Genomic DNA, 19,280 nt, shown 5'->3' with positions numbered 1-19,280 from the left:
CCGTGGACACTTGGGTTGCTTCCACCTGTTGTCTGTTGTGAATAATGCTGTTGTGAACATGAGTGTACAAATACACAATCGAGTCCCTGCTTTCAATTCTTTGGGATGTATACCCAAAAGTGGAATTGCTGAATCACATAATTATTTTACTTATTTATTTATTTGGAGGAACTGCCATCCTGTTTTCCACAGTGGCTGTACCATTTTAACATCCCACCAACAGTATATACAAGGGCTCCGACTTCTCCACATCTTCGCCAACACTTATTCTCTTCTGTTTTTGTTTTTCTTTTAATAATAGCTATCCTGATGGGTGTGAAGTGCTGGGGAAGGTCCTTTCAAGTGTAATAGCAAAAGAAGAGATCATAAAGAAAAAAATGCCAAATTTAGCTGCATAATTCTATAAGATAAAAACAAAATCAGTCATCAAGCTTAAAAGACAAACAGAAAACTAAGGAAAACATTTGCATTATATATGCAAGATGCAGAGCATGGCATGGTGGGCAAGAGCTTTGGCAGGTCTGGTCTTGACACCTGCTCTACCCCATTGGCTGTGAGCTTTGGGTGAGTTACTCGATCTCTCCGAGCTTCAATTTCCGCATCTTTAAAATAGGAATAATCATACATGGATCAGTTGGCTGTTAGGAGGAGGAATAAGGTGATGTATGTAAAGCACGTGTCACATAGTAAGTCCTCAGAAAAGGCTGACTGTTCTTACCACTGCTGTTGCGTTCATCATCAGTCATTGTCAACTCTTTCAGTTTAATGAGGAGACAAATATCTCAGGAGAACAAAGAGTTTTGGTTTAAGGTAGTTCATATGGCCAGTAAACAAAAACAAAAACAGTAATCCTCACTAATAGAGAGGAGCACAGATTAAACCAGTGTGATGCCATTCTTACCAAATTGTCCAGTGTTTTTAATTTTTAAAAAAATTTATTGGGCTTCCCTGGTGGCGCAGTGGTTGAGAGTCCGCCTGCCGATGCAGGGGACACAGGTTCGTGCCCCGGTCTGGGAAGATCCCACATGCCGTGGAGCGGCTGGGCCCGTGAGCCATGGCCGCTGAGCCTGTGCATCTGGAGCCTGTGCTCCGCAACGGGAGAGGCCAGAGCAGTGAGAGGCCCACGTACATACAAAAAAAAAAAAAAAATTCACTTCTTTTATTTATTTTTATTTTTGGCTGTGTTGGGTCTTCATTGCTGTGCACGGGCTTTCTCTAGTTGAGGCAAGCGGGGGCTACTCTTCGTTGTGGTGCGCGGGCTTCTTGTTGCAGTGGCTTCTCTTGTTGCGGAGGACGGGCTCTAGGTGTGTGGGCTTCAGTAGTTGTGGCACGTGGGCTCAGTAGTGGCTCGCGGGCTCTAGAGCGCAGGCTCAGTAGCTGTGGCGCATGGGCTTAGTTGCTCCGCGGCATGTGGGATCTTCCCTGACCAGGGCTCGAACCCGTGTCACCTGCATTGGCAGGCGGATTCTTAACCACTGTGCCACCAGGGAAGCCCCTTTCCACTGGGGACAAGTAAGGCCAAATACTCTGTTAGAGACAGTAAATTGATATAACTTTCAGAAAGGCACTTGGCAATATGTATCAAAAACCCTTTGACCGAGAAATGTATCCTAAGGGGAAAACCTGACTTGCACCAACAGGAACAGCATCAGAGTGTTACTTTATATTAGCAGAAAATTGCAAACAACTTAAATTTCTCTAGACTGGCTAAATAAATTATGGTCATCCCCAGAACAGACTACTATGGCAGCTTTTACCAATCTTGGTCTCAGATAAGGAGGTGGGAACTTGCTCAGATGTATGAAGCATGAAAAACAGCAAGAAAGAAAACCATATATAAAGGACAAGCCTGCAACATTGTTAATCAACTACACTGCAATATAAAACAAAAATTTTAAAATAAATAAAGAACAAGCCTATTCACATATCAGGACAAAGACATTGTTTAATGATATCCAAGAAAAATAGATTGGAAGGAAATATATTTAAACGTTAATAGTATTTTCCCCAGTGTTGGGATTGTAGATGGTTTTAATTTTCCAATTTTTATTTTTCTAGATTTGCTAGTTTTTCTACAACTTAACAACAACTTAACTTTGGGGATCATTAAAAAACATAGACAAGTAAATGTTATTTTCAAGGGGAGAGAAAACCCCACGACCCTTTTCGTGGATAAGTGCAGTGATTTGGGGCCGGCTCCTTTGGAGTCGGTGGCTTCTGTGCTGCTCTCGTGGGTCCTGCTTCATCCAGCCTCCTGGCTTTTATCCCCCTCAGCGACCGATTAGCGCTGCTGCAGGTCCGGGCCATCCTCCAGCAGCTTGGCCTGAACAGCACATGCGACGACAGCATCCTTGTGAAGACCGTGTGCGGGGTAGTGTCCAAGAGGGCCGCACAGCTGTGTGGCGCGGGCATGGCTGCCGTGGTGGACAAGATCCGTGAGAACAGGGGGCTGGACCACCTCAACGTGACTGTGGGCGTGGACGGGACGCTCTACAAGCTTCATCCGCAGTGAGTGGGGCTTCCGGTGGGGATGGGCAGAGCTTCCTGGGCAGGCAAGGCCCCTTTATGGCTATGGGACATCAGGATGTGATTCCCACCAGGAAAATTCCTCACCAGGACACAGCCAACCTGCAGGCTGTGTGGTCAGGGTGGGGCTTGTCTGGGACGAGGAAATGAGCTGCTCTGAAATTTACCTGGGATGCCTGGGGAGGTGGAGAAGCGGCTTCACTTGGCCAGCTCACACCTGTGGCCTGGCATTTCCTGCTTTCCCCTCCTCCTGGGCCTCTCTCATCCAGGTGGGGAGCAGGAAAGGAGGTAAGGGTGGGTGTCCACTTACCCATCAGCCTGGCCGGGAGGCTGTGTTTGGTAAGCGGGAAGAGGGAGTGAAGGAAAGGGGAAGGGGCCCACTGTCTTGTCCACCTGCTAAATCAGTTTGTCAAGAGCCTTGGAAGGCAGGAGCGGTTTTGGCCCTGGGCTTTGTAGCAGGGAGGCGGGTGGGATGTGACCTCCCTGACGTTTTGGTCGGGTGTCCAGCACCCCATATGCTGGAGGAGGAGAAGTGAGCCCATCTGCTCTTTGATCTACCACACATCCCAAAGCTTGGCTCTTATGAATAGAGCGACCATATTATTGTCGAAATGGAGGTACTTTTGCCAATCAAGAGAGTGCTACTAATAATCACACTGGGACCGTCCCCAGTAAACTGGGCCGCTCACTCCACTTAAAAGCAACCTCACCCAACTCAGTGTAGGCGTTGCCTGCCTACGTCATGGCCGTGGCTTGGGATGAAAGCATCTGTTGGGCTCCACCCCAACCTCTGTCTCTCCACCTTCATAGCTGTCCTCGTTGTCCCTGTGGTTTAGAGCTAGGCTTTGGAGCCGCACGTGGACATGCTTGGTTTTAATCTTGGTACCACCGTGTAGGAGCTGTGCTCAGTGGCTTCATCTCTGCCCAGTCTCCTCTTCATGGGAAAATGACCACCGGCAGGTCGGACATCACATGTATAAAGTGTGGGACACCTAGGAGGAATTCAGCAAAGGGCAGTCAGTATTTCCTCTAGGGGCGCCACTGCCCTGAGCATCCGCGGCCTGGCACTATCGCATTTTCAGCACAAAATGCAAGAACCCAGAGTCACCTCTCATTTACAGATTATAGTTCATGGGGGTGGGGGGGCTCCCTCTCTTAGCTTCAGGTGCTGGGTTGGGGGTGGAGTCCTCTCAGAGGACTGCAGCTGGGGGTGGGTGACGTTCGTTTCCATGCAGCCTGCTGAGCTGACCCAGTGCCGGACCAGCTTGGCCCACCTCAGTGGTCCACACCCAGGTCCCAGCACCCCTTCTTGGTTTTCGGTCCCGTCGGAGCCTCAGGCTTTGAGGATGGGAGCCGTCTGGGTGTGTTACTCATGCCTTAGCCCTCAGAAGGTGTACAGAGCAGCTGGTTTCGGATTCTCCGGCCTCCCTGCTGCAAATTGTAACAGGACTGGCTGTAAACCCACTTTCTCCCAGACGTTCTCAATAAGCCGCAGCTGCTTCCAAGCAGCCCCTCCCAGCTCGCTTCCCTCCTCATTGTTAGGGTGCTTCAGCGTCTTCAGGTGGGTCCGGCGTCTCTCCTCATATTCCTCTACCTACCCTTCTCTACTTTTGTCCTTTTTAGTTTCTCCAGAATCATGCACCAAACCGTGAAGGAACTGTCACCAAAGTGTAACGTGTCCTTCCTCTTATCCGAAGACGGTAGCGGCAAGGGAGCCGCCCTCATCACGGCAGTGGGCGTTCGGCTCCGGCAAGAAACGAGCAGCTAAGAGTCCTGGACCCCCCAGCCTGCTGCCCTTCCAGCACTTCTCTCTTCAAGCAGCGCCCCCCTGTTCTGCCCAGCGAGCTGTGCTGGGAGACGCCGGCACCAAAGCCCGCCAGCACCACCGCGGGGAGGAAAACAGAAGCCAAGTAATGGCGCGTAACGTAGGGTACAAAATAGAGTGTGTGCTGTTGGTAATCTCCCTGACCTCCAGATCCCTCCTCACCTGCCCTGCCACTTTGCATGATTTGACTTCAACCTGATCGTACGTTCCCCACATGTGAAGTTTAGTGGCGTCCGTTTCTAACTTATGCATTAGTCCAACAGTTATTTATTGGCTCAAAATGAAAAGTCACACCATCTGACAGGCCTTATGGGCCTCCGCAGCCCGTCCTTGGGGATGTGTCCCCCGTGTGCAATGTATTTTCACCAGCAGACACTGCCGGGACTCCTCCCACGGGTGCATCAGCCGCCGCTTCCTCCCGGCCCCGCACCCATCGCTGTCTGGTGTCCCATCAGGGCGTGTCAATGCCACTGAACTGTGTGTCCGTGGAACTGGTCCTAGCCACATTGTGACAGTCTTGCATCCTGTCTGTCTTGGGGAGGGGAGGTGGGCAGTCCTGCGGGAAAGTGTCTTGTCTCCGTTTGGGTAAAACGAACCAATCAAGAAACAGTACGCTCATTGGAATTTCCCATCGCTTTTGTGAGCCATGTTGTATGACCTAGTAAACTTTGTACCAATTCAAAGACCCGAGTGACGCTTAATGGCTGGGGAGTGGGGAGGACATCAGGGGATGTGGCAGAAACCAAACCCTGGGGGGTCTCGTGGCCTTCTGGGTCAGGGCAGAGTTTGAAATGAAGGCTGTGTTCTTCAGTGTGCAGCCTTCTTTTGGCTTGAGGACTTCTGTACTCTCCCTGCAGAGGGTCAAGAAGTAGCCTCTCCCCTTCTTCTAGCACCTGCCCTTCCACTTCCCTGCTCCAGCCCCGGGGGCCTACCGCAGGGAGGGACTCCTGCAGCCCCCGCCTCGACACCTCTCAGAAGGTAAAGGGATGGAAGGCCCCCGTCTTCCAATAGCCTGGCTTCCTCACTTGTAGTTGGAACAAAGGAAAAGTCAGCTTGGCTTGCGGGGGCTGTTGGAAGCCCCATGAGAGGACAGGGCAACACTGGCCCTCCCTCCTGCTGTGCTAGCGTGGGTCCTGCCCTCATGACCCTCTCTGCCAACTCCAGGACGATGGATGAAGAGATCCCCTTCCCTGAGCAGATGAGGCCTTGCAGCAGCCCAGGGTAACAGGGTTGCTGTCCTCTCCCCAACCCCCATCATAGACGAACCCCTTCTGTGGGCCTTTGTCTGACCCTGTCATCCCTGCCCCACCGCAGTCTTGAGGTGCTCTTCCACTCTGTGGCTGCCGTTTGGGGTTCTCCCCCAGCCTGTCTGTGGACCCCACATCAGTCCCCATTCTGGTACCGTGTGATTGAGGTGCGATGTGAGTCTCCCAGGCCATGACCACACCTCTGGTGGCTTTTCCCAGGACTGACTGCATGCTCCCTTGGTGTGGTGAGACCAGAGTCCCGTTATTTGTCACTGCCGGTGCCTATGACACAGTGATCTTGTGGAGAACACAGATAACATTGAACTCCAGGTGTGCACTTACAGTGTTACGTGATGCTTCTGGAGGGGCCGTGAGGTGGGAAGGGTGAGTCAGCAAGCAGGGTGAGGTGTGGACTGGGCTGGGCCTGGAGCTTTCTGGGAGATGGGACGGTGGGTGTTCTCTGCCTGCCACCTCCTTGAGCAGAAGTAAGGGTGAGGGCTGTGTTGCTGACTTGCAGAATTCAGGTCAAACGGCTGCCCTGGTGGTAATAAAAGTCCCAGCTGCTGTTTATGAAGCACTTAACCTGTGTTGGGCCTGCCAGTTTATAGGCCTCACTCCCATTGTCCTCACAGCATCCCTGTGAGGTAGTTTTGCCATTGAAAGGGAAAGGAGCTGAAGGCCGTTGTGACTTGTCTGAGGCCACCCAGCGGAGGCTCCTTTTTTAAAATTAATTAATTAATTTTTTTGGCTGTGTTGGGTCTTCGTTTCTGTGCGAGGGCTTTCTCTAGTTGCGGCAAGCGGGGGCCACTCTTCATCGCGGTGCGCGGGCCTCTCACTGTCGCGGCCTCTCGTTGCGGAGCACAGGCTCCAGACACGCAGGCTCAGTAGTTGTGGCTCACGGGCCTAGTTGCTCCGCGGCATGTGGGATCTTCCCAGACCAGGGCTCGAACCCGTGTCCCCTGCATTGGCAGGCAGATTCTCAACCGCTGCGCCACCAGGGAAGCCCCCTGAGGCTCCTTTTAACCACCGTCTACACTAGGGTGGATCTGGGTTCTTAGATGCTAAGGCAGAGAAGCCCTGGATTGGCTCACAGGTTAGGGGCTTTGCAAAACAAGAAGCTTCTTTCCATGTGTCTTTAGCCTAAGAATAGGTCAGTGTCATGGTTGGGTGCTGCCGACGGGTGTGTTTTGTTTGGTTTATGCAACATTTATAAAAACGGGAGCTCAATTGAACAAACCTGGAAGTTTCACAGGTTTGGATTTCTGGCTTCTCTCGAAAGGTTTGGAGGATCTGGCAACACTGGGCTCCCAGCCACGTGGCAGCATCTGTCCAGAGCTGGTCGGCTGTCGTCCCCTTTGCATTCCTGTGCTCTCCAGTTTGCCACAGTCCCCACCCTTCCTTTTGCCCCAACACCGGAAGTCACTTACCTTTTATCATTATATCTACAGTTTTTCTTTTATACTGGATTCGGTTTACTCATGTTGTATGCCCCAGGGAGGCATTCGAGCTTGCAACTCCCGGATTAGATAAATGTTAGCTCACACTGTCTTCTTTGACTTATTGGACGCCCTGAAGCACTGTCAGAGGGGCGGCTGGGAGAGTCAGCACCCACTGCAGAGTTCCTGGCCCCATCTTGTTTTTCCATTGATGTACTGAAGGGTGAGGCATGGGCCAAACTCTCTGATGTAGAGAGTCTCTCTGGCTACTTCTCCAGGGTGCTAAGCCTCCCCCTGCAGCCAGGCACAAGGGTTCAGGGGTCAGCAGACCCTTCAGCTTGCAGACTTCCAGCCTGCCCATTGGCAGCCCCAGAGGGGGGCCACATCCCCAGCCATGAACAAAGTCTCTTTAGTGTGACACCTGTTGACCCTCGTGGAAAGGGATGAGGTGTGAGTCAGCTCAGTCTTGTCCTCCTCAGTTGGCGTGACCCGTGGGTAGCAACGGTAAGCAGGCCGGAATCCAGAGCGAAACCTGGGGGATGGAGGGTCATCTTGAGCAACGGAGTGAGGGCGGCAGTTATGGGAACTGTCCTGTGGCTGCTCCCACCTCCAGCAGCCGATCTCTCCTCCAGAGGAAAGTCGCTGCCTCGCTCCTAAGAGCTCAGGGTCTCTGAGGAGGCACGTTCTTTAGTGGATTTGGTTTTTGGAAACAACCAGAAGTAATCTGGGGCTAAGTCCAAGGACTGAAGTGAGCCGAATGAGACCGTTTGTTATTACAAACAAACAAAAATAAACCAAGTTCGGTCATAAAGACAACAGATTTTCTTGTTCGATTTGTTAACTGGCTTCTAAGGGAGTATACAGAGAGGAGTCTTAAAAACTTGGGGCTTTGGCAATGTTGGGTGGAATACGGATGCTTTGAAAGAAAATATACACATGGAACTACCAAGTTTTAGTACATTTGCTTAAAAAATAGACAACTTTCCCCAAGGCAGCAAAGAGGGTCCACCTGTAAATTGGAGATCAGAGGAAGCAGAGAGTGACTGGAAGAAGTGAGAAAGAGCCGGCGGAAACAGATGAGACCCTGTGTGATGCGGAGGGAGGGAAAGAACTATATGGTCTGTTCCCGGAGACGCAGGGTTCCGAGTTTCAGAAGAGCAGGCCCGATTTTGGTACCTCCCGCTGTAGCTCTGAAGGTTCCGTGGTGCAGCCCAATAAATGCCTTTATTATGGGAGCTTCATGGCCTCTGCCCACACTCAGCATGTCCCAACCCGAGCTCCCCACCCTTTTCCCCCCACAGCCCCCCAGTCGTCCTCGTCTCAGTTCCTGACAGCCGACCGCTCTGTCCTTCCACTAGTTCAGGCCAGACACCTGGGGTCATCCTTGACTCCCTCCCCATCAAATTCTGTTGGCTCTGCCTTAGCGATCTCCGGACTCTGACCACTTGCCACATGTCTAAACCCACCATCTCTCGCCTGGCTTATTGCACCTGCCTAACCATCTCCCTGCCTCCCCCACCTTGCCCCTCTGTGGTCCAGTTCCAACACAGCTGCAAGACTGATTCTTTTCAAAGGGAATCAGAGCATGTGTTTCCCCCGCTCAGAACACTGCAGGGCTCCTCATGTCAGAGAACCAGCCCAGGTCCTTACCTTGACCGCAGGGCCCTTGCTTTGGCTATTCCCTCTGCCTGGAATTCTTGTCCAGACACCTACAGGGCCCACTCAGTCCTCAAGTCTGCTCAAAAGACCCCTCAGTAAAGCCTACCCTGACCATCCCGTAAAATCACAACCCTGATGCCCATTACTTCCCCCGGCGCCTCCTGTCCTCTCTTACCCAGCTCTACTTTTTCTTTTTTCTATAGGATGTATCACCTAATACACAATGTATATTTACTCATTACATTTGCTTATTGTCTATCTCCACCTCCCCACTAGAGGGTCAGCTCCCCGAGGATAGTGATCACTGTTTTTGTTCCCCAGGGTGTCCCAAGGGGCCTGGAACAGTGCCGGGCACACAGAGCCACTGGTGAACGTTTTGCGGAAGAATGAAAATTCCGCCAGGAACACCAGTCTTCAGAGCTATTGTCATCAAATACTGAATGATTCAGAAGTTGTAAAGCCCTGGGGTGTTCAGACTCCCAGGGACTGTGTCTTTGGGTAGCGGGAGAGTGACCAGTGCACAGGCACAGAAGGCTGGGAGCCCCCTCCCTGATGTGACAGTCCCTGTCTCCAAGTTCGCACTCCTACAACCGCATGCAAGAGAAATGTGTGATGCGGGGATGAGATTACAGGCCTTGGAGACACATGGAATTCCTGCTTTATGAGTTTAGGAGAGTCTTCCTTTTGGAGGCTCAGTTTCCTCATCTGTAAAATGGGGATAACACCTCCCTCCCATTATATATTTGCCTCTCAGGAGACAAATGGAGGGTTCTGGCAGCCATTAAATAGTCAAAAAAAAAAAAAAAAAAGTACAGTCTCTTACTTCCTTCTGGCCTGCCCCGGGTGGGATGTCTGAGCAACAAAGATCCTACTGGCATTATGAGTGGTGTGGACATGTGGGCAGGGAGGTGATAAAAGATGCCCAGGGCCAACCTCACCCACATCATTGCCTCGTTAAGGCCAGGACTGAGTGTCCACCTCTCATCTCCTCTTACCTGGCTCCACCGTCAAGGCTTTCTGAGAGGCTGAACGACTTGCTCTGCAAGCAGGACTCCTGGGCTGGGGCTCCTGCCTGGCCCAGCACCTCCTCACCTGTGCAAGTGCCCCTCAGCAAATGCCAGCCCCTCTCTGGGACTACACTTCTCTAGAACTACAAGGGTTGGGGGGAAGTGAGAACTTGGCTCCTTCCTTTCTGGCAGTGTCTGCCAAGGTCACTTCCTAGCTGCCCTGAAAGCCCCTTCTGTGATCTTCCAGGGAGCAACCTGCTCCCCCTCTAGTCTTGGCCCCGGGCCTCAGGTTGGGTGCTTCGTTCTGCTGCGGTTGGCGCTGTTCTCCTCGCCCAGGGACAGTCCTCAGTTCTTCCTCAGTGTAGGAAGCTGTTAAAACCATCAGTCCCTCCCTCCTTTACCTGGCTCCTTCCTTCCGCCCTCTCTGCTGTCCTTCTCCCTCTCTCCCCTCCCTCCATCTCTCTGTTCCTCCCTCCGTTCTTCTCCTTGTCCCAGATGCAGCCCCCAGAAGAAAGAGCAGGGGCAGGCCAACGTGAGAGCTGTGGCCTGGGCAACGGGGCAAAGCTTTGGGGAGGAGGTGGGGCGCGAGCTAGGCCTGGACCCGAGGGAGGACTGTGCTGGGGGCTCCCTGGGAGGATGGTAATCCCATGGTGGCGGGGATGGACAGGCACAGGCTCGAGCTGTGCAGGGGAGTCCAGATGGGGCCAGGATGAGAGGGGTTGGGGTGAGGGCTCACTTGTGGTTGAGGCAGCAATAAGTGATGGGATTGTACATGGTGGAGCTCATGGCCATCCAGAAGAGCGCCAGGTAGACCTGCTGGATGAACTTGTGGCAGTAGATGTCCTCCTGGAAGCCGCCCAGGATGAAGTAGAGGTGGTAGGGCAGCCAGCAGATGGCAAATGTCACCACCACCAGCACCATGGTCTTCACAAACTGGTCCAGGAGAGACTCAGGTCACTCCTCAGCCTGGAAGCCCCAAGCCCCAGTTTTCCCGAGGGGAAGCACGAGGCACGTCTCATGCCAGCCTGAGAAGCTCTCAGTAAGCAGGCCCTGTCTACCTCCACAGGCTCAGGCCGGTAGAGCTTCTGCTACCCAGACACTCCTGGGCCTTCCACCTCGGGGCTTTTGCTCAGGCTGCTCTCTCTGTTCACACTGCTGTCTTTCCTTTGAAGTCCTCACTCCTCAAAGCCCAGCTCGGTGGCCACCTCCTCTAAAAGGCGTCTTGGATCCCCCTTAGAGCAGAGCAGCTCCCCTCCCTGGAGAGTGGATGAGCTCTCGTTCCTAACCACATCCTTAGAGGAGACCATGCCTGCTACGGGTTCCGAGGTCTCCCTCTCCCTGCAATCTGTGTCTGCCACAGCCCAAAGACCAAAGCAAGTCCGCCCGCCCGGGAAGAAGGAGTGAATGTTCTGGCCAGGGACTTGGGACAAGGGCAAGTTACAGGTGGAGTCTATCCTCCGCGGCTCCCTCTAGGGGACGTGCCCGGAATGGCTGATCCCGAGGCGGGGCCAAACTTCCGGCCCCGCTCCCGGAGTTCACCTTCTCGGCCTGCAGGTGGCGCAAGTTGGCGCCATGCACCTCGTACCCTGGGACAGTGCGTCTCCAGAGCGTGAGACCGATGACACTGTAGGCGACGAACATCACCACGAGAGGCAGGAAGTAAATGAGGGCGATCACCTCGAGGTGGTACCTGGAAGGAGAGTCAAGGGACTGGGCACGGGGCGACCTGGGGGCGACTCCAGCATCCGCCAGCACTCAATCCCCAGGACCTTGCTGACGCCCCTGAGCTGTCCCTGGCGGGCTACCCTGGGCCACCTCCCAAGGGCTTGGTTTGAAAAAAAAAAAAAAAAGTAAAAAAAAAGAAGAAGGGCAGACTGGCTAGCACATGTGCCCAATGAGAGTTTCCCCTGCTGCAAAAGGGACACCTGTGTTAGCTCTGAGTCCTTCCAAGTGACAGACAAGTTACCAAACAAGGAAATAAATAGGAACGAAAAAATTAACCAAGTAATACATTTGTTTAAAATTTAAAATGCCGTTAAGCACAAAGGAGGAAGTAAAATTATGTATCTCACCCCCACCAATGTTAATGGTTTGGAATATTTCTTCCAGAATCATGTAATATATGTGTATATGTATATGCACATATGTATTAGATAGATTATGTGTATCTTCTATATCTGCATCTGTCTGTCTAGGTAGATTTCCTAGAGTTGATATGGTTCTATCCTGCACCAACATCCCTAGCAGGGAAGGGGCAGTGGAGACAGGCCACACTGTACGTGCTAGTGGAGCATCTCTTCCTGACTGTGCGCATTTGGTTGGGAACATGGCTCACATCTGCAGATACTCTTTCACACCACCTGTGAGCAAGTGGCCCGGAGCACCATTGATGGCGCTCATCCAGTCCCCGTGGAGGACACCCGGGGCTGTGTTGAGACCTTCTCATTTCCTTTTGGAAAGATGCGTGCTGCCCATTCTGGTTTCTGAGCGATGCTGTAGCCTCTCTCTGACAAGGCCCAAGCAGGAGCATCCGGTGAATGGACCCAAGACCCCTGGCCCTGTCATGTGACCTTTTTCTAGGAGAACAGAGGTGTACCCAAGCCCCTCCTTTCCTCCCCGTGTGCCAGCCTTGCTGGGTTCCTTTCAAGAGGTACTGACACCTGGAGGGAGGGGAGTAGATGGCTCCAGCAAATGTCTTCCCTAAAGCCCGAGTTTAGAATTCGGCTTGCTTACTCTTTTGGCAAGCATGCTAATTACAAAAGGTTTGGGGGCTCCTAGACTCCCCGATCATCATCTGTCCTACTGTGGAGCAGGTGAGGGCAGAGCAGCAGCCAGGTGCCAGGCCCTTGTACCTTACCTTCATTGTGACGTCGCAGAGTGTCTGAGATAGATAGACCTTGAGGATCAGCGGGGCCACCTGTCTCAGCACCCAGAGCGGGAAAATGAGGCTCATAGGGGCACAGGAAGTCTGTGTCCTGTGAAACAGCTCTATACGGACTTAACACACAAATGATTTGCCTTCCACTGAGGGTCAGCCCTGTGGAGTCGGAAGAACTGGGTTCTTGCCTAGCCTCTAATTTAAAGCATGACCTTGGGCAAGTCAGATCTCTCCCTCAGTCTGTTTCCCCATTTGTAAAACAAGGAGTTAATCTCTACCATCCTTCCCAAGTATGAGCGACGCCTTTCTGTTGCCTCATTCTTTCGTGGGTCGGTTCAGGATAGGAATTCACTCTGGGCTAGGTTCCCACACAAAAGGGAGTGCCAAGGAGCTTTGGGAACCATCTTCCAGGGCCTGCCAGAATCTCATAGCCTGGACTGCCTTTTTTGTATTTTGATTTGGGGAGCGCATGTGCATTTTCCTAGATTCCTACACACACAGGATGTGAGCCTGTACGGATGGAGCCCCCAGTCTAAATCTCAGAAGCTCCCCAACCCAAGAACAAATAGTATATTCTTACACACGAGAAACCAGGCTTTCCCCCAAATCCTCTCAGAATTCGAAGTAGCACCAAAGTATAGCCTTCCTAGCCCACCTCTGCCCTCCTGTTTTCCCCTGTTGCCTGGAGCAGAGTCGGAAATCACCATCCCCAGAAAGGTGGTGGTTGGTACCCTAAATTCTTACTGGTCCGCACCTCAGAGAGAAAAGCTCACTGTTAAGGTGGAGAAACACCGCCCCGCAGTGGCCAGTCAGGAAATGTTCTGCTCTCCGCCCCTTCCCAAAGCCAAGAAGGGGGGCGGGTCCCTACGTAGACTCCGCCCCTGGAGCCGTGAGTCCTGAGAGCGTGGGCTACGGAACGAGGGCAGACACGCAGGGCAGCAGTTTCCCGGGAAACTCAGCAGTTGCCAGGAACAGGCTTCTCAGAGGAATGGCGCCTTCCCCGAAGGCCGCAGCGTGGCGCTCTTCTGTCTGGTGCTCGGGACGGGAGGAGACCAGGTAGGGGCGGGCGTTGGGGGAGGAGTGTTAAAGGAGGCGGGAGAGGGAGTTGAGCTGTCGCTGTGCTCTGGCGGCTCTGGGCTCAGAGCGTGCACATCCTCAGGCTTGGGGCAGCTGGGCTTTTCTTGGACTAAATCTGCCAGGTTTGTTTTCGTTTGTTCCCCGTTTAAACTACCACCTCCTGGGCGCCGGTTCTGTGCCAGGCACCGTGCTAAGTTGCGTCAGGTACATTTTCTCTTCTGTGTTCGCAACAACCCCTGAGCAAGGTTCTCTTACTAATCCCCTTTAAGAGAGAAGGAGCCAAAGGGTCAGAGAGGTTAAGTGACTACAAAGGGTCCTCGGCCAGCAGGGGACAGCGCAGGACTCCAACTACTGTCTCCAGAACCTCAACCAATTCTTTATCCTCTACTACCAACCCCCGCCCCCCCCCCCGCGGTGCTTGGGGATGACAAAGCCACACCCGCTGTGAGAACTGGGCAAACTGACTCCCAGAAAGGGAAAGGACTTACCCAGTGTCACACAGCAGCTGCACCACGCCTGAGTTCTGTTTTCTCCCCCATCCCCCAACCCACGGTGCCTGCCTCAGGTCAAGTCCACTCCAGGCTCCTCCTGAAAACATCCCAGGCTCTGGCACCTGCCCTTTCTTTCTGTCTCGGTACCCTGACATGTCCCTTATTTAAGTAAGAGTGGTGAGGAGATTGGGCTCTGAAGCAGGACTGCCTGGATTTAAATCTTCGATTTACCACTTACTAGCTGTGTGGTCTTAGGCACATTACTTAGTTTTTTTTTAGTGCCTCAGTTTCCTCATCTGAAAAATGGGAATAATAATACATACATACCCATATTGTTAGGAGGATCCAATGGGTTCATATATGTAAAGTACTTAGACCAAACCTGACATATAGTAAGTGCTACTTTTAGTTGATACTGTACTCACATAATCCCCAGTTCACACACAGACGCATGTGCACACCCACGCATACACACTGCACATGTGTACGTGCACATATGTGCATGCATGCGTGCACACACACACCATGCTCCCCCACCCCCAGGCCTTACAAAAGGTGCATCTTGCCGCCGCTGTCTTCGGGCCAGGCCACCACGCACTTGGTGGTACCCCGGTCCATGGTGATGGGGCAGTAGAAGCAGTGGGGGAAGGCGAGGGCCGGGGCCACCGGCCAGATGCCAGCAATTACTGCTCTGGTGCTGGGGACCGAGAGCCGTGGCTGGAAGGGGTGGACGATGGCCATGTACCTGTGAGCAGAGGGCGGTGTGAGTGGTGGGTGCCCTCCCGTCAGACCAGCCCAGATTTGCTAGTCCCATTCCCTGCACCCTGGCTGACCACCTGCAGAGAGCCAGCTGGGCTGGTGCTCTCCCACAGCCATGTGGGACACTAGCACCCTACACGCCAGCCCACCCCACCCCGTTCCACCACATGGCCTCCCTCTGAGCGCGGATGTGCTCTCGATGGCCACAAGAGGGCGGTGTGGCCACACCGGCAGTCCATCTGGGGCCTTGTCCTGAAGCTCAGCCCTGCTGAGTTCCCCAGCCACACAGCCTGTCTTCTGTTCAGAAACCTTAACAGAGCCCAACGGTCTCCTGCACGAAGCCCAAAGCAGCTGCCCACCAGCTTTCTGCCGTGGAGGAACTGCTCTACATACACCGAGACGGCTTTGGTCCTAGGTGACCCCCGGGCCTTCCTCCCTGGGATTAATCTGAACCCTGAGACCAGGCCAGAACGATAGGACGCAGCTCAAATCCCACTCTCACAATAGAGCTGATCCTAACGCCCATCTAACACTACGACCTGCCCTACCCCAGCACACATACCCTAGTGCCTCGGATGCCCTTCCTGATATTTTTCCATAGCACTCATGGCCTCAAAATACAACATATCATTTATTTAGTCTTGTGTTTATTATTTAAATTCTCACTAGGGCAGGCATCTTTGTCTGTTTCTTCCCCCAGTGCCCAGAACAGTATCTGTACATAGTAGGCATTGAACATAAGAATGAATGAAGAAATGAATAGACGAGTCACCATTATTACCATCCTGACCTGAGCCACCATCCTTCCTCACCTGGGTTATTATTCAGTGTCCTCCTGCCTGGTCTCCTGGCTCCCACCCTGCCCTCTACAGTCCATACTACCCACCCTCCACCCAGCCTTTAAAATGGAAGTTCCATGAGACCATGATTCCGGGACTCTTTTCCCACTGGTGTTTATTCCCCAGTGCCTGAAACAGTGCCCCAAATACCTGAGTGAATGAAAAGAAAGTCTTAGGGGACTTTCAGATCTGCCGACTGATCACTCCTCCACCCCTCCTGCCCCCACCCCATCCCCGTCAGAACGTCACAGTCTGCAGCCCCAGAGAGCAGCATCAGGGAAGTAACTGGCCCCATCTTAATTATATAGTAACTGCGTGCAGTGTTGAAATTTCCCCTCATATAATATATCTAGGAATAGGATGACAATATAAGCAATTTCCTTTCAGTAAAACAAAGATCAACTCCAGAGAAGAACACTTCAGAAGGTCCCTAAAACACCGTTGGTCTTCCCCTGTAGCCTTGAACAGCCGTCTAGTGCAAAGTTCTTCCTTGTGTCTAACCTGAACCTTATTTGCTTTGGTTCCACAGTCCCCTGTCTTCCAGATGCATAGTTTAGGATCATGATCAGGTTAGGAGGCAACTAATTCACTGGGTTCTACCCTTAACTTGCTGTGTGACTGTGGGCAAGTTACCAGCCCTGTGTGAACCCAGAAAAGCGAGCCGACTCGCCGCAGCTGCCCCCTCTTGCCTGTCGGCGGCGATGGTGGTCATGGAGTAGATGCTGACAAACATGGCTGTGATGGGGAAGAGGTTCTGGAAGTAGCAGAAGGCACGGCCAAAGTACCAGATGTTGTGGCTGGCGTAGACGAAGTTGAAGGTGGCATTGAAGGCGGCCGTGCAGAGGTCGGCCAGGGCCGTGTCGACAGTGAAGTAGTTGGTGACCGTGCGCATCCTCCAACGGGCCAGGATTATCCAGATAACCGCAGCCTTGCCCATCACAGCCACCAGCACCGGGGCCAGGTAGGCTGCTGCCCACAATGCCAGATGCCAGCCAGGCATGGAGAAGGCTGTGATGCCCATGGTGTTGCTCTCAAGGCCGGATGAGATGTTGGTGTCAGTCACCATGGCACAGGCTCCCATGGCTGCCTCTGGGTCTGGGACAACAGTCTAGCTCCTTGGCTCCTTCCAGGCCCTGGTGCCCTGCCGGATATGCTGTAGAAGACAAATCCTTTTTGGTGCATGAGTATGGGGGAGCGAGGGAAGCACTCCTGTGCAAAGCCAGGCACATCTGGGGAGCTGGGGGCCACTCCCAAGTCTCAAGCAGAGATGAGTTAGGCTGAGCAGAGAGCCGGGTCCAGAGCCGTTGGCATTTTACACTTCCATGTCCTGGCCAGACTTCTCCAATGTCATGTGGACATCTAGAATCCAAGACATGCTTTCAGAGCAAGAAACATCCTTATAAATCATCAGTCAACCCCTTCACTGCAGAAATGGAAAAACAGATTCCAAGAGGGGACCAGCCCAGGTCACACAGTAAGTTGGTGATAAAGCCAGGACTCAAACCCAGGTCCCTCCTAATGCAATTCAGGGAACATTCTGGATCAGACACACACACAGCAGCCGTCTTTGGATTCCATAGGTCAACTGCACAGCAGGCTCTCTCTCCAGGCGTTGGGGTGCAGGCAGGGCTGCCAGCCCGTGGTTGCCGCCCTGCTGCTCTCTGGGCGGGGCGTGCTGGGTGGTGAGGGCCTTGGCGGAGGTGTTTTCTGCTCACGAGGTAGGGCTGCCTTCTGCCCTTCGTCCCACCCCTGCGTGGAGGGCCCGGCCTTGTATCTTGAGGGAAGATTTAGGACTGGCTGTTGAGGCAGGGAGAGACCCAGGGGAAATGGGAGGTGGCAGCGGCGGGGCCAGGCACGCGGGGCACAGCCCTTGGTAGGGTGTTTACATTCAGCGGCATCTAGGATGTGATTAGGGGCACGGGCTTGGGAGCCCCAGGACTCCAGGCAAGTCTGTTCACCTTTCCCAGCTTCGACATTCCCATCTGAAAACAATAGGAACAGTACGGTGCCCGTCTCACAAGATATTGGTGAGTTTTAATGAGACAACGTACATAAAGTCTATTTAGCACAGGAGCTGGCAGGTAAAAAAAACATGTCAAGGAGTTGTAGCCCTGCGGCAGGCCCCCAGACAGCTCAGGGCTCTGCTGGCCGAGGCAGGACGCAAAGCATTTCTAACACGTTCTCAGGTGATTCTGGTGCTGCTGGTCCAGGGACCTCACTTTGAGAACCACTGTCTCAAAGGGCAAGGACAAGGGCAGGGCTCGCTGCCTCTTCTGTGAGCTCCAGAAAACCCCGAGGGGCTGCCCACAGACTCTACTCTTGGTCATTGACTGTGTGCATGTGTGTCGGGTGCTGCCTGAAGCTGCAATGCTGTGTCTGAGTGATTGTGTGTGTGACAGACGTGTGTAAGCACACACACACTCGTGCACCTGTGCACGGGCCCCGTGCCGGGCAGGCTCAGAAGGGCAGGGCGTGTCCCTCGTTAAAGCCAAGGAGGGCTTCTCAGTCACCAGCATTGGTGGCCCTGCTGGGCTGCTGGGCTAAGTGTGTGCTTGGTCTCCTGGGAAGCCAGCCCCGTTCCTTGAGGAGGGGCTGCTTGCAGGGGCCCCTGCTCCTCCCGTGGGTATGTGTACCGTGGGGCCCCGGGCCTCGCCTCGCCCAGAGTCAGCTTCAGACACAACTGGCTCCAGCCCTCGCCAGGCCGTGGGGCAGAGGCCTGTTCCTTGTCTGGATCGGGCCACCAGCCTCTGTTTGGATGTCTGCCCTTTGCTGAAGGGCCTCTGCCTTTGATGCCTTTTGGTAGCAGCGGTAGCCACTCAACTTTGGGGCTTGTTTGTCTCATGCTCCACTGACCAGGGTTTTGGAGGTAGAATGTATAGAAATAAGGACGTCACCGCAGGGCAGTCTTCTCTGTTTGCGGTTCTGCCTCCTACTCCAGGCAGCCAGAATTTGTTGAGTTTCAGGTGCAAGCCCAGTGCAGGGCTGGGACACCCAAGACTGTGTCACCTGCCCGAGAAGCCCCAAATAGCACCCTTTCTTCCTCCCCCCAGCGTCCCGCCACCTCCACTGTGTATGTGAGGATTATGTTTTGGAGCTGTGGAATCCAAGAGTTTTATTTCCCCCTTAAATCATGTGCTCGCGCGGCTTTCCAACTATGTGCTTGTGGCCTCGTGGAAGGAGAGTGTGGGGGCCGCCCCGCCCCGGACAAAGGGTTTACCAATCAGCCTTGCCGCTCAGAGCTGGCCTGCTGAGTTCATCGCTAAACAATGTCCTTGAAGGCTGCTCTTTGTCAAAACAGAAAAACATTCTAAATTCCTTTAGCTCCTGTGGACGCGTCAAGACTCCAGTTTGCTCCTCGAGCATGTATGGGGGAAGTTCCCTCCGCCGGGAAGTGGAGGGGAAGGCCGCCCGTGGGTTCTGGCTGGCTGGGCTGAGGTGATGGCGCAGGTTGGGTACCCTTGGGAGATGACTCTGGTTCAGACTTTAGAGTGCAGGATGTTTATTAAGGAGCGCATGGGATCAACCCCTGGCGAAGG

The 19,280-nt window shown here is 53.3% G+C and overlaps 3 protein-coding genes across 8 annotated transcripts in view; 2 read left to right on the top strand and 1 right to left on the bottom strand.

The window, feature by feature from the left end:
• HK1 (hexokinase 1) overlaps positions 1 to 5,036 on the top strand; it is an 86,919-nt gene extending 81,883 nt beyond the window's left edge. For all 6 annotated transcript variants that reach the window (XM_073793515.1, XM_033842149.2, XM_033842148.2 and 3 more), the window contains 2 exons: positions 2,275 to 2,508; positions 4,150 to 5,036. In XM_073793515.1, the coding sequence (XP_073649616.1) occupies positions 2,275 to 2,508; positions 4,150 to 4,294 (379 nt within the window). In that variant the 3' untranslated portion in view covers positions 4,295 to 5,036. The remainder of the gene's footprint in view (positions 1 to 2,274; positions 2,509 to 4,149) is intronic.
• A 2,312-nt stretch (positions 5,037 to 7,348) lies between these two features.
• On the bottom strand, positions 7,349 to 17,317 carry TACR2 (tachykinin receptor 2). The gene is given in 6 exon segments (XM_033841706.1): positions 7,349 to 7,411; positions 7,413 to 7,566; positions 10,437 to 10,633; positions 11,240 to 11,390; positions 14,697 to 14,891; positions 16,434 to 17,317. Coding segments are annotated over 6 exon segments (1,152 nt in total). The 5' UTR covers positions 16,826 to 17,317.
• Positions 13,474 to 19,280, top strand: part of TSPAN15 (tetraspanin 15) — a 79,087-nt gene continuing 73,280 nt past the window's right edge. Inside the window, exon 1 of the mRNA XM_033842154.2 lies at positions 13,474 to 13,634. The gene's annotated coding sequence lies outside the window, so the exon portion shown is untranslated. The remainder of the gene's footprint in view (positions 13,635 to 19,280) is intronic.

The sequence above is a fragment of the Tursiops truncatus genome, chromosome 16 (assembly GCF_011762595.2).
Source record: "Tursiops truncatus isolate mTurTru1 chromosome 16, mTurTru1.mat.Y, whole genome shotgun sequence".
In the NCBI taxonomy this organism is placed as follows: domain Eukaryota; kingdom Metazoa; phylum Chordata; class Mammalia; order Artiodactyla; family Delphinidae; genus Tursiops; species Tursiops truncatus.
This window is presented reverse-complemented; position numbering and strand designations above follow the sequence as displayed.